A 15535-nucleotide genomic window follows, 5' to 3' on the forward strand; every position below is an offset into this window, starting at 1 on the left:
ATGCAGCTACTCTGTGCAATTTAGTGATACAAATCACACTTCTTTATGACTGGAGGCCTCAAGATGCATAATAGCATAATATAAGTGCCATGTTTTTCAAGAGCAGTGTTTGTGTTTTTGGGGCTAGTTTCAAACAAACAGTTATCTGAACAAAAGTATTAAATAGTCCTGATTGTCACTTTTATTGTTACTACAATAGTACTACAAAATAGTTAGTGCATCATGTTTCATTTGTCAAAATATCCCATCTGACATGGTTGGGGTATTTTACCTCTCTTATTGGATATTTGAATTTCCCTCATGGGAAGTGAATAAATTCTATTCCATGTATCCCCAAAATTTCATTTGACTTTGCTTCTCAAAGCAAATTAAATATAAACTTTTTTGTTAAGTTTGATTTGCATTCTTTTTGTCAAAATCAGCCATCTATCTGGACTTAATCCATTTATTTTTATTCGTACAATAATCATATCTCTTTGCCTACGAGCCACTTGAAATTTGGCCGCACCACACACAGCAGTAGGTGACAGTTTACCACCTGTATGTGTCTCACAGTGCTAATAAAACTGGCATTAACAACCTGCAGATAAAAAGAGACAAGACTGATCAATCTTACCTACCTGAAGGACATCTGGTAGCTCCACTCTCAGCCCTGCTGTGTGGCGATGTTCTGCATGGAGCAATTTAAAAGTAATAAACTAGTCTAATTTTCTCAGGAAGCTGTTCCTGTCAAAAATGTAGCCTGCTGCAGCCTCCAGGATGTCTGTGTAGAACCATCAATTCGCACTGGGTAGCTAGCTAACGTGGTAATATTTACTATTCAGGAAGGTACTCAATCTTGCTCTGAGAAGAACGGCATTAAAGCTTTCTAAAGAATGGAGTAAACAATTTGAGAGTATTAAAACTAGTGGTCCTTGTTTTAAAATTGTAATACAATGCAACAAGTAATTCACAAATTCCCTGTTTTTATACGCCAATAAGCAACCAGCCTCCACTGCTACATAAAAGTCAATTGAATTATTCTTTTACTAATTTACTGAGTTTTAAAACTACTCTATAAAAATGTTTTTACTTTCTTGATGTTTAACCAGTTTTAAAGCAAAAGGTGCGTGAGTTAAATTGCCCCAACAGTAAATGTATTTATATCTCTACACTTGACAATCACTTTGATATTAAAAATCACTGTTTTCATTTGGTTTTAGGATGGTAGCATGAAATATAAAAGCACGTTTAACCACAGTTGCAGACTAGAGGTTCAATTTGTCAAGCATTTATTAACCTCACAAACACTGCAGAAAAACATACAACTCTCTTGAACTTGGGAAATCCCCTCATTCGATAGCTGGTTTAACTGTTTGTAAACTGTTGCTGCATCTAGCAATTACCCAGCGTTTTACAACACTGTAATTATATCTTTGCATGCCATTGTACCAAACTGGGCTATAACACACTGAAACACAAAAGCAGTGATTAAAGGAAAAACCAGCCACTCACAGGAGTAATTCATTTTGTTTCCTTTTATTAGAAAATATCCACACACCATAAAAATTACATGTACAAAACTATAGATTTTGAATTGCTTTATGTACACATAGAAAATATAAAGCCCCCCCAGAAAAGTGAGAGGAACACATGAGGGGAGAAGTGAGGACTAGGAATTTATGTTTTTTGTTTTTGTTTTTCCTTCTTTGTTGTGGTGTGCATGTTCTAGCGTGGGTCTTTTATGGTTCTCCACCCAGATCCTGGTCTACCACTTGTAACTACATCAGCAGGGAACTGTGCAAACACGAACATGGCCAAATATATGGTGACACTGTGAAACAAAAACTAGTGCAAATAGGTGCACACACAAGGTTAGTATATATCTGATTTGGCCAATAATCTCATTTTGTCTTGTAAAATTATCAAAAATTAGGGAGAAACTCTTACAGAGAAGCCCGGATAATAGTGATTATTGGTTTACAGCAATACATATTCAGAGGTGAAATTGTTGAGAAAAAATAAAACTGAGATTTGTGTAGCCATCACCAGTGTCGTGTGCACATAAATGTACTCTGTTGTGATAATGAAGACAAATTGTGCCTGAATGACAGCAGTCACGATGTTAATAACACAGCTTGTAGAGTACTTTATGGTCATACTGCATTTTTTTTCTTCACGTTAAACCGTTTTGTGACATGTAGTGACGGACACTATGATAAAGTGATATACGATATCAATAATGACCGATGTGCTCTGGTACCCTGCTACTTAAGATTATTTCCGAATCCTTCATTTGTAATTCTTGGCTCTCAGCAAGTGGCTTTCTATCCGAGGACTGGATCTGAAACAAAGAGAAAAGGGGCAAAATTACTGATCATGCACATAAGAATTTCAATTTCATCACAGAAGACACAAATCAAAACCCAGTGATCTTTTATTATCAGTTAGTAATTTTGATCCATGTTAATTACCTAAATAATACAGATATTTTGTCAGTTTTAATATGTGGTGTTGTGATTCTCCCTGACCTCAAGAAGAACAAATGAGTACTGTTTTTGTTTACATTTCTGAAAAGGCATACCTGTGTGTCAATATTTGTGTTCAGTGACACAAATAAATACATTTCAAATTGTAAAGAACATTTCAGGGCTCCTCACAACAGTGGAAAAGCTAACATACAGCCAAACTCAACTTATACTAAATTTAATGACGAAATGAAATAAAGCTGCTCAAATAAACTGTCATCTACCTGTCCAGAATAATAACGTTTTCCTTTTTTTTTTTTTTAAGTCACACCTTACTCATCTTTAATACTTCACTGTGGAATTTGTAAAAAACTTACAAAGTATCAGGTCTAGCAAGGAATTATGTTTTCTGGATTGTAATTGGTCAAAAAAGGGTGTGTCCATAGCAGAATATCAGTGAACAAGATACAGTTTTTTTTTCCTAAAAAATTCAGTATCTCAGTATTATTGCAAACTTCTTCACACTAAGCCATGAGTTTTGAAATCGTTACTTATTTCAGAGCTTAACCACTTTGAAATTGTCATAATGCAGCATGTCTTTAAATAGAGAACTACACTCTAGATGGAAACTCTGCTTATTGACTTTCTTCTGCAAACAATGAGAGATTAATGGTGTTTTAGACTGTTTTCACTCTTTAATTGCATTCCACACTCCGCAGTTGAAGCAGGGTGGAGGTTTGTTTCCTCATATCACAGCAAACTCTTGCAGGAGGATGAACTATTCTGTGCCAGGGAACTTCATCTATATAAACAGACCAATTTTCACATGACACAATGGTAATTTACTCAAAAAAGGTTTATTGTCGATTAAAAAAACCTATTTGAGAACTTTAATTCTAAACACACCTTATACTATTGAAAGCTAAAACACTTAAAGCTTAAAGACAATGCTGTCTAAATCAGGCCCCTGCAGGAAACTGATTACATTACATTTACAGAGACACTTATTTATACGCCAAATTATGAAGGGATTTTTTTCTAACAAGTTTTTGCATGCTGCCATGTATTCTTCTTGTTTTTTTTTTTTTTTGCATTTTTATGTTGATGCTGCACAAAACATCAGGCAGTTGCAATTTGGTTTGAGTGATGAGAGGTATTTAAAGCTTTTGTGCCAAAGCAGAGAAAAGGTTGCAGGGATCATATTTCAACTAATGCTGAGCTGTCCAAATTTTCAGCATTCAATTATGTCTTTGTTTTTGCAGAGGTTAAGGCTCTTCTGACTCTTTCCCTTCATTACATATACGCTTCTCTTGCTTCCAAATTCAGTTTATTAGTAAATGTCAACTAGTTTCAGTATCGATAATGTTCTTGTATGTTGTTAAAATAATTGTGGCTTCCTTGTTATAATCTCAGGCTCCAAGTACAAATGAATGATAATTTAGCTGTTCTGGGCCAACTCAACCATCGAAACCACACCTTGTCCCTCTACTGAGCAATAAATAGTTAGAATCAGCACTGTTCATGTATCAAGTTATGTTTTAAGCATAAAACTCCCAATTCTTGCCCCAACTGGTCCCAACTTGTCTGGACATAGACACAGGGTGCCTAATAGTGAGAGGCAGGGCAGTGGTGTGCTTCAGCCAGGTCCTGAATAACAGTTTGTAGTACTGTATCCAGTGATCTGTGCTACACAGCTGTACCTTCTGTGACAGGTTGGGATCTCTGTGAAAAGTGAGAGGAGAAAGAGAGGGATTTCAAGACTTTGCATCTCCTTCACCAGGACTACTACTGGGGTCAGCAGCCGAGACATGTTGAGGACTTCTGTCACAGGTGTGATTCCTCTTTCTCTTACAGGGGCCACGGTTCTGTTTTCAACTTCTCTAGCATCCAGCAAAATCCCAAATAGAGTAAGGTAGCTGTAGACGTCATGTAGACCTCGTCTCTGTACTGATTGAGAAAACCGCTATGTCTGGGATGCCATCGACTACTTTGAGATTAAATTTGTGTTAAACTAATAGGCTTATTTGTTTAACATGTTTTGGTACTAAAATGTTGGATGGGCATCTGTGACTTCTATCCAGTTTTCTATGGATAAATGAGGTAGGACATGTTGACATGACTGATTATGTCAGCAGCTTCCGGTATGATAGCAACTGCTCAAGCTACATACTTTGTTTTGCTGTGTTGGAGCTGCATTTTTCAAGTAACTGGCTCAGAAATAGCAAAATATGCCTTTTTGTTGTAGTTTCTGGCACCTCAGAGAAAGTCAAATAAAGTCAAGACAAATGTGATTGCACTCATAAACTGAAACCAGGTCGGATGAAACCCCACTGCTTTGCGCTACAACTGACCACAAGAGAAGAAATATTGGTGCCGGTTTAATCTATGAATGAGAATATTCAATGATGTTGCTACAGTTTAAGGACAACTTCTCCTTGTCATCATTGGTAAGCAAACAATTTTAATTGTTTACACTGTCAATTATATCTTAATGCGGTTATAAATCTAAAGCTACTTTACAAAATCAAAATTACATTTCACAAATACAGAGCTAAGAAAATACTGGCCAGAATTTTAAGATATACATAAAAAAAAGTTGCATTCACAATTTACAAAGCAATTATAAAATTTTACCATGAATTAAATATTTCATAATCAATCCATGTGCAATTAAAACTAAAACGATTCTTATGATGGGGTTGCATCTTATTATAAATTATTCAAAGGGTTAATACCCAGAATGCTGTCTCCTATCGTTCAAACCCACATTACGTCGCCACCTCATCAACAGATTGGAACATAAAAACTGTATTTATCTGCATATCTGTTTATCTGAGCTGGCAAGATCTTTTTTAGACATTTAGGAGAGGAAAGAGGGTCACAAAATAAACGCTTTCAAAAATAAACATGCCATGTGTGCATCCATTGTCATCTATTATTCATAGTACCATGTTTTCTCTCAGAGGAACCAAAGGCACCTCACAGCACAATACAGCTGGAGCTCGATACACACTGAGCAATTCGCCACGCATCCCACTCACTGTTCTCCTTCTGTTTCCCCCTCTGTTCCTATTTCTTCCACCTCTCCTCCTCATCTTCTCTTGCCTGTCATATTTGCACTTCTTCTCTTCATATCCCACCTCCTTCCATTTTAGTCCTTACCTTTCCTATCTAAATGCTGAAACGATTGTTTTTTGTTTCTCGTAATTCCTGCTGATTGAGATACACGACACTAGCATGGCCATTGCCTTCCTATGCAGTTCTGTTCAGTTCTCATCTCCCTCGGTCTGGAATTTCTCCCATTGAGCTTGATTTCTGTGGCTGTAATAGAAGGAGGATTTATGAGTGATGATGTCGAGTTTCTGCAATGATTTAGATTTGTAGACTGCTATGGTTGTACTTTGGCAATGGCAGCAGAGGAAGTGACTTCTAGACTTCTCGGCCATTATTCCAAATATTGAATTAACATCGACATCCATCTTGATCAACTCGGCACTTCTCTTTTCACAGTGAAATATGATTATTTAATAAGCTACACACAAGTTCCGGTAAGCTTCAAAGTGTCAAACTGGCATATTAAATACGCCACAGCCAAACATTAGGAATTGGGAAAATTGGGTAAAATTTAAAACTTCAGCAGAATCCATGCCTCCAGGAAGGAATTATTTCTCAATATCCGAGTATCCAGACCCTTTATACGAAGCAAAGTATAGAACATGGGGGAGGTTTTTACCAGTCTAATACACGTTTTAACATTTAGCTATTATACTTATAAATAGTTTTGAGGCAATATGCTTGTTCTCATATCAATCAAAAGATATGTAGTTTTAAACGCAGTAGTTCGGAATTTTAGGTTTACAACTTGGCAATCATACTGAACAAGAATCCTCTTTTTGAATTCTCTCTCTGTTACTGTTCCCTATGCACATATTTATGTTAGAGTAATTTTAGAAAACAGAATTCAGTTAAATGTTACTATTGTCGCTGCCTGAGGCATGGCCTAGTCAGAACAACTGCAATGAACAGAAACGGATGGAATCACAGCTGCTGGAGCATGTTTGGTCTGTCATTTCACTATGCAGTAAGAACGAAAAAGGATATGACCCCACAATGTGCATGTTAAAGTTAAACAGTCTGGTTTTTCTAAGTAAGATTTTTTAAATCAATTTTTTAAATTAAATACCTGCACAAGTGTCATTGTGCTCAAAGAAATTTTGAACAAAGATATTTGAGTGTTTAGACTCTATCTTCTCTTTATGCTACTTTTACTTGCTGACAATTTCTCAGATTTCAGACCTTGACGCTTCCCTTTCGTTTTATATTTAACTTCTGCTCTTCACACGGACGCAATTCTTGATTTCTGACTCTACATCCATCATCCCCCGATTTGATTCAGGATTGATTGATTTTTGACTGCTAACTCATTTATAACCACTCAGTGAGAAAGTCGACTGAAATGACTGTACCCCATCTGTCACTGAAGTTGATACAAATTGTCATTTCTAACATGAGTGTGTTTGACAGCAATCTCAAGCACTTTTCACACAAATGCGCTAATATGTGCCCATCCACATCCAGACATGTCCACGCCACATCAGTGACCAGATGGGACATGCATCTTAAAGTGAAGTCACAGCATGGTCCATTAATTTGTATGGTTGCACTGAGATCTCGCGCTTGCATTTTATCTTTAAATACAGCAAAGTGGCAGCAGGGGAGCGGCACTTGCATCTGTACAATGGTCACAGATGGCTGCTGTCAAAAGAAAAAAAAAACATGGGCCTGCTTACACTTCATTAGTTAAGTGATAATCAGATCATTCCTTTTTTGTGATGGGAAGCTTAAAGACAAAATGATTGCAAATAAGCACATTTAAACAAGTGGACTAACCTTAAACGGCAAGATCAAAATGTCATGCAAATTGCAGCAGCAGAGGCACGTGAGTGTAGACTTAATATAATCCAACCAGAAACAGATCAGGAAGCCCCTGTTAATTTGCCAAAATTAGCTTGTATAAATTCAACTTTGGAGAACGGATGCCTGACTTCAGTCAGAAGGAATAAACACCTCCTAATGGAATGAAACCCCACATCTGATTGAAAGGAGTAAAATGTCCTGTGGGAGGTTACAGCAATGAACAATGTCAGGGAGGCAGTAATGACCCGTGTATCAGTCGTTCATCATCTTCATCAGACTGTGTGTAAAATATAGGAAGCTTCTTTCAGTTCTGACTTTATGAACTTTGGTGTGGACAACACCATCCCCACCAGAACACCCAGGTGCTTCACTAACAACAAACCCTGGCTCACCAGTGATCTGAAAAATATGACGCAACATATTTTACTTCTAACATTAAAAGAGATCAAAGTTTTGCTGTGATTAATGAAATGATTTGTAAATTTTCCCAGATTGTTTTTTTTTATTACTTACAGCTAGCCGTTTACGCTTTCTTAGTATTTTGTAGAATTGCCTTTAAACTGTTTAAACTTTTTTGGTATCTTTCCACAAATTTCTCACAATAGTTTAGTCGTGCTTTGGCCCATTTCTCCGGACAGAACTGGAGCCACATTGTCAGGTTTGTAGGGCCATCTTGCTTGTACACACCTCTGCATTTCTATGTTCAGTAATTGTATTAGATGAATGAAAGTATGAGCTGGTAAGAGGACGTTGTGAGATCATAAATACATAAGATGGCTGTTGGAGAAAAAAAAAAAAACTTCCCATCTATGCTCAGCAGAGAATAAACTAATTGTTATATTAATACCCATTCAAACTACAGGGGTGCTAGTGACACAACATAGCAATTGGTAATTCTCAACTGTAAATTGTTTGAGAGCAGTTCTTTAATTCGATGAAAAATGGAGAGGTGGAGGCCGTTCAAACCTAACTTCACATTTCACTTGTTTTTCATTTTCTTAAAGGACACTTGTATGCATTTATGATTTCATGCCTAATGAATATCAAGAGGTGTCCACCCAGTAAGAAAGAAGAAAAGGACTGAATACGCTGTTGATCATCTCAAATTAAAGTAATTTCAAATTGAAAGTGAATGCACATCTCTAATCTAAAGAGGAGACACTGAATTCTGCAGAACGCGACACCCACCTTTGTTGAATCTGGCTAAATAGATATCAATGACCCTCTCTTGTACAGGACTCCCCTTCAGGCTGTACTTTGCTTAAAACCGTATCTTCTTCCAGCATATTAAATTCTCCGCCAGTGTTCAATCGCTGCCTCAGGTAGGCAGGATAAAAGAAGAAATCGGACAGAGAAATGGAAGAGAGCATGGAGCTGCTTAGACACTCAGAGCAAGCAGCGGACTGGAGAGGGGATGCAATTCCTGTCGCCTGTGGTGACATTGTCGCCGGGAAATCCTAATGAAACAAATTGTTTAGCCGAGGAGGTTCTCTAATGTCCTAGCTCACAGCAATTAGAAAGAGGTTTGTTAAACTGTTGCCCTCATTAGTTTACAAAGAGGAGAGGCTGCAGAATCTAAATATTTTCAAAACTGTCGGACAAGACCCAATATTGGCGAATGCCCATGGTGGGTGCTGATGTGTCATACGTTACGCTAATTACTGGAGCTGGCTATTTCAATGTGGATACTCTGATTGCTCTTTTGGTTAGGTTAATTGCATAAACAATTGACTACTCACCTGCTTAGAGGCTTCTGAAGAGATGTGAGAGAAGTCGATCACAGTCCTTAAGGTCTTTACCCCGTCCAGTGATAAACGATGCATACAGGACTTGAGCAGTAGCACACAGAGAACTGTGCAGTCTAGCACAGATCATCCCTTATTGATTCAACATAGATTTCCAGAGTAGGCTCCAGTGTGTCCAGATTTGTCCCGTGCTCTCCACAGGAGTCTTGATCAGTTTGTTTTTTCTGCCCACCTTGTCATTTCCAGAGGTTGGATTCTAATTAGGAGATAGCGTGGCCCAGTCACGGTGCAGATCCACTTCCAGCTCAGCAGCCAGTGGAACAGCTTAGTTTATCAACATTTAACAGAACTGTGTTATTCAGTATTGATTAATAAAATAGAGCCTCACAGAGTCATCATCTGCATATGTCCCATGTGTCAGGTTAGGGTGTGTTTGTATAAAACATCAGACTTGAAATGTACAGCCTGCCAGTGTGTGATTACCATTAAATCCATGTTCTGTTTATTGATGATGAATTTATTTTCTGAGTCTTTGTACCATCCACTCAGTCTGTATTGATGCTGCTCCTCATAGTGGTTGTTACTTCACATTTTCTATCCACTTTATTGTTAAAAATTATCATAGGCCGGTGTTGTTTTTCAGCTGATTTTTTTCCCCCTCAGCGTTCCACTTTTCCCCGCTGATACTGATCGAAAAATGCCCTTAGATTACAAGTAATTCTGATGATCCCACCATCACCACGTCTTGACTGGTAGTCCAATCCAGATGCGATAACTAGTAAAAGCACTTGAAAGCAAATCGGACTGCAAAGGTCTATAACATCATGATATTCATAGAAAGAAAGAAATAGATGCAGGAAACAGGAGATGCAGGGAGATGGGCTTTCAGGGCCTTTTCGTCTTGAGAGTTTTCACCACCTTCTTCTGTCTGGTGATGTTTGTTTTTCCACATCTGCCAGAAGAGCAACTTCAGGGCTCTAGAAAACAGGAGAGTGAGACAAGGTTTGTAAGTAGATGTTTCAAGTGTTGAATGGTATAACTCAGAAGGTTACAATCAGAGTAAGAGTATTGCATTTGTTTTAAAATGCAATAAAAATAATCACACCGGGTCTGAACAGGAGTAAGAAAGACAAGAGGTTCAGGGTAAAACAAGAGCAGTAACAGAAAGTAATAAAAATATGCAAGATCTGCAAACCAACATTTTGGACTGAATAAGAGTTTATGTACTAGAATTAATTTATTTCCCACCATTTATGTCTATTTAATGAAATTTGTGCAAAAAAGTCACTGAGTTGAGCTAAGACAATACAGCAACACTACTTTTCCACCTGCTTTGCTAAATTCCTCAAATGTTGCTTGAAGCAATACATTTGAAAAAGACAAAGCTGACAGTTTGGTTTTTTGAAGGTTAGCAATTTTAAAGGACTTCCTGTCTACATTTTCAAAGGCCAAAGTGTGTTGCACTGAATGTACATGCCAGGTTTTATAAAACTACGTTCTTTCTTTATAAGTCATCAAACTCTTACTTTTAATAGGAACAATTTGCTTCTTTTGATGAAAATTATAGGATGCTGTCAATACAAGAATAAAAAATGTGTGATGGAAACTATGAAAACTATCCTTAAACTGCTTTGTAAGGTGCTTAGTCAGGGGAATAATTTTTCTGTTCCAGTTATGGCACAGTTTCATTTCTTTTAAGTGAATGAAGCACAGTCATTCTGAAACGTCTTACGTTTAGTCATCCATCACACAATGTCAGTGAATTAAAGGAGGCAGTGACTGCGGTTTGCAATGATTTGTGAGTGGATAGAAAAGCCAGAAGACAAGAAGATCCAATCAGACCTGACTAAAACAAAAAAAGGAAAAGGGTTGGATGGCAGCAGGCTGCACACCAGGCCTCAAGTGCAGGGTGGGAGGAGCGAACGAGGAACAACAAAGGCCAATATAGGAATATAGGGGAAACAAAAACAAAAAAAATCTATGGTGCAAAGGTCATTACTCTTTGAGGGTCATGTTGGCGCCATATCTTCCTGAGGTCAAGAGACCTTTCAGATCTTAAAGTTTCTCCATTCGACACTGTGAGGCCTTCTGCCATCTGCTACTAGAGGCATCAAAAATTGAGAGATACAAGAGAAGTGGAGAAGGAAACAGCTCAGAGACATTGAAACAAATAGCAAGTAGCAGTGAAAAACAATGGTTTGAATGCCGGTAAACAGTGCAAAGAAATGTGGGGGAATGTTGGGGAAATCAAAACGTCAGAATCAGAAAAGGCGGAGGCAGTGAAAGCAGAGGCAAGTGCTTTGGAAAGAAGGCAGGGGGAGAAGACATTGGCAATGGAAGAGCAGAATTTACAGAGACAGGTGGCAGTGAAGAATGAGGTCGGGCATATGGGATGACAATGAGGGGAGTGATGATAGATTAAAATACAAGGAGAACAGACAGGCTACAGGGTCATGGAGGGGCCACACACAGACTCACTCATGTCTTTGTGCTATGCTGTTTTTCAACACCATCTAACCTTGTGGCAACATCTGCATTGGCTCAAGGAAGTTAAAATGGTTTTATTATTTGGACCTACGAGCAGACTTGATGGGAGAAAAAAAAAATCTAAATGTAAGCAATAGCCGTAGTTGCCTGTTATGATTTTATACCCACACATGCCCTCAAAGCTCAACCAGCTACAGAGTCGTACCTTACCCTCCTGTCAGTGCACTTTTTGTCAAAGAAAAGTTTTCTCTTCCATAACATTTCTGCTTTTGATGCGAGACAAACATCTTGTCTGTAGCCTGCACTTTGACTGGGACTTCAGGGATGTGGTCTTTGAGTTGATGTGTTGAGCTAGAGTCTTTTAGAATGAATGTGAACAAAAGAAAACATTTAGCATTCAAGACTATTTTGGAATACTGACTCCTACAGAAGATCCTGCCCACAGTCATCAGCATCTACAACTACTCTTAAAAAGTCTGTATAATATTAGTCATAGCAGCATTCGCTTTCCCTTCTGGATATTCAAATGTTAGTTCAATAATAATAATTAGCAATACCATTCATATTCATGTTATGTTATATGTTAATTGCTCTATCAGGCAGTTTAGTTTTAGCTGACCACGGTCAGCTAAAACAGTTAGGTTGTTGGTTGAAATGTATGAGGCAGTAAGGTGGCAATTTATCCTCAGAACTGATATGTTAAGCAAGCAAAATGTTCAAGGATGTGAACCAATTTTACAAGGGCAGACACAGACGAGTGTAAGTCTTAAGGGTGTCAGAATACACGATTTATCACAGTTTGCTGGGTTTGAGGCTACAGGGCAAAAGTTTCTACTAATTCAAATCTACTAATAACACAACTATTGACCAACTTTTTTTATATATATAAATCACATGTTGGAGGTTTTACACTAGGTAATTATTTATTTTTCACTCCACTTTGTTCTTCTATTTTATAACTTAATCAGGTGGCTGCGTCGATGCAGACACCTAACCACCACTGAAGGAGCCAAGTGTTGACTTGGCTTTTGATTTCCCCAGGTCTTAATCCAATGCAGAATCTGTGGGATTTGCTGGACAAACAAGGTTGATCCAGGAAGGTCCCACTTTGTAAATTAAAAGATTTGCTGCAAACATCTTGCGCAGATTTCCCAGCATGCCCTCAGTGGCCAAGGGAAGTTTATACTTTGATATATGGCAGCAAAGCAGAAACCAATACACTATCAGGCAGGTGATCATAATGTTAAGCCTGATCAATATCAATCAAATAACTAACTTGTTTTATCAGGGTAGTTGTTAGAATCTGAAACTCTCCTTGTATGTAAACAAAAGGTTTTTCAAATGTAAGGAACACAGATTTCTTCATTTTCTTCCAAGATACCAGTAGGTTGAACATGACTTTTAAAAATAACACATGACCAACAGATGTAACAATTCATATTCATACATAGAAACGTAAATGTACTCTTGGAAGTAGCTTGAGAGTGTGTGCGTGTGTGCGTGGGTGTGTGTTTGACAGATGGGTGTCTCTATTTATCTGTCAATTGTTCTTTTCCTCAGGCTCTCTGACTCACTGCAGCTCTTTCTCTGATCAGATCAATGTTGCCATTCTCTGCATTGCAGCAACCAGAGTAACACATCACAAACACAGTCACACCCAGAGAAACCCAAAGAGCCTGTGCACCCCCGCAGGAGTATTGTCCCTCGCTGTAGGTTGCCCTCTAAGTGCCAGTGATGCTGGAATCAAAAGAAGGAAACAAAGACCACAAAAAAGGCCAGCGCTTTTTGTCCCAGACTAAAGCCTCAAGAAGAAAACCACTTTAATTGGTTTGCTGTCTATCCGGTTTTGGAGACTCTCTGACTTTTGAAATTCCTTTAGTTAGGGGAAATCAAAGAATGGAAAGGTCTATAGGGCCAGTAGGTGCAATATTTAAGTTCATATCAGTAATTATAATAAAACCTGTAATTCCCAGCTATAATTAGGTCATCCTGACTTTCCTTATTTGCAACCTTATTTTTGCCTTCAGTCTCTGAGCACCAATTAAGTTTTTGGTGTTTGTACAAATCACACATCACCAATGTGAAAAAAACCCCGTAAAGTCATTTACTCTCCACTGTAGTCTCTTTGACACCTGAGGGAGTCAAACATGTTTGGAATTCCACCTTTCTATGACGCTTACCAACTGCGATGTTGAGTGAATTTATGTGAAGTTATATACAGCGGAACTACTGCAAAATCAGCAAAATTCATAGCAGTGAAACCTTTCTCTGAACCCTCAGGCTAAGCTTCTTCATGCCGCACATATCTCTTGTTCTCCTGCCGCTATCACCACGAGGCTCAGTATCTTCTCTCATAAACTCATTCACAGAGGCCAATTGAATGACATATCAACAACTGATAAAGTATTTCAACTCAGCTGTTTAAGCCACTCATGTGAAAAGGTGTCTCCATTTATCCATCCCATTAAACCCCCCGCTTTCCTGAGAGGATTAGAGTTGAGGGAGAAATGCTCTGGTGTAGGTTTAGTACGCAGAGCGTATGCCCCCAAAAAGATTTCACACGCTCATGTGGATTTATATTATTATAACACTCGTTAGCATTTCATGTGAACTTTGAGAGTATATGAGGTCACTTGAGCAGTGAGAATCAAGGGAAGTGGGCCTGATTACGTAGCACAAAGGCTACACCCAACAGTTTTTGCTTGCAATTAAATTATTACATAAGTAACTGTTAGTTCAGAATGTTGTCTGCTACAGAAAAAAAAAGCATTATGATCATGATTTGCTGTTTGTCTGATGCTGTTTCTGATTCAGGATTGCCTTAACACAGAAAATGCAAAAGATATAGCCCATAACCTGGATTGTGAATCTCCTCCAAACTCTTAAAAGTTCTTTCTTTCACAGTTCTCTTAAGGTTGCGGCTATTCCTGCTGTAAACTGCACTTTTTCGGCAACATTTTTTCCTTTCATTCAACTTTCAGTAATAAACTTGGACACAGAACTCTGTGAATGACCACTGCATTTAGCAAAGTTGTTTTGTGTCTTGTTCTTTTTGTGATGGTTGTCAATGACTCCTAAACAATTGTCAACTGTCTTCCACATTATTACAACACATGCCACAACATGGTCAAAGCACAACATTTATTTATTAAAAGTCACCCTTATTCATCTTATTTTTGTAATATAACATTTAGTTTTTTCAGTAACTGTTAGTTATTTGTGAAATTACCAGAAATAAAAACATAAACTCTATCTATTGTCTATCTACTGAATTGGTATTATTCTGAGTATTGTGTTGACATCTACAACAACGGAACCATCTTCAATTTGTTTGTAGTAATAGCACATTTATAGGTGCCAGAGAGGCATGTTTTCATTATCTATCATGGTCCCACTGTCCAAGGTCATATAAATCTTTTGTGTATTTTTCTAGTTACATTTCTTTTTAGCTCAGAATTTCAATTATAAATCAGTAGATACAAACTTTGACAAACAGTGCTGTATAATTTAAGTGAAGGTTTTTGTGGTTTGCAGCTGCGGTTTCCTTTTTTGCAATACATGTCCAAAACAAACTGTTTTCCTGTAAATGCTGTTGAGTTACCGTTATGTTCAACTGTATCTGGTTTCCAGGAAAGTTGAACAATTCCCAAAGCAAGCCAATTCTGAAAATTTAGAAAAAAGAATATTCAAAATACATTATTTTCAATATAATTTTCAGCATATCCTATTTAGATTATTGAAACTAGTCGAGCCCAGGGACACTCGCAAGACATGAAGGACACCGGTCTTCAAACGCAGAATTGGATTCTAGTAATTTTTACAGACCTACTGTCAAATCCTAGCAACCCAGTTACTCAATTGAGAATGGCTAAAGTAAACATGGAAAACATGGAAAACTGATAGAAGTAAAAGGACTAGGGTATCGTCTAAAGGTTTGTA

The 15535-nt window shown here is 37.8% G+C and overlaps 1 protein-coding gene across 5 annotated transcripts in view; it reads right to left on the bottom strand.

Annotated features, from left to right (window-relative positions):
* Positions 1 to 1499: 1499 nt before the first annotated feature.
* The window catches only part of LOC103474519 (leucine-rich repeat and fibronectin type III domain-containing protein 1-like protein), a 170844-nt gene continuing 156808 nt past the window's right edge, over positions 1500 to 15535 (bottom strand). For 4 of the 5 annotated variants that reach the window (XM_008425562.2, XM_008425559.2, XM_017308300.1 and 1 more), the window contains 3 exons: positions 11109 to 11210; positions 9104 to 10086; positions 1500 to 2323 (listed from right to left, as the gene is read on the bottom strand). In XM_008425562.2, coding sequence (XP_008423784.1) covers positions 11158 to 11210 — 53 coding nt within the window. In that variant the 3' untranslated portion in view covers positions 1500 to 2323; positions 9104 to 10086; positions 11109 to 11157. The remainder of the gene's footprint in view (positions 2324 to 9103; positions 10087 to 11108; positions 11211 to 15535) is intronic. The other variant, XM_008425564.2, reaches the window with a different exon arrangement.

Source organism: Poecilia reticulata, linkage group LG13 (assembly GCF_000633615.1).
Source record: "Poecilia reticulata strain Guanapo linkage group LG13, Guppy_female_1.0+MT, whole genome shotgun sequence".
Lineage (NCBI taxonomy): Eukaryota > Metazoa > Chordata > Actinopteri > Cyprinodontiformes > Poeciliidae > Poecilia > Poecilia reticulata.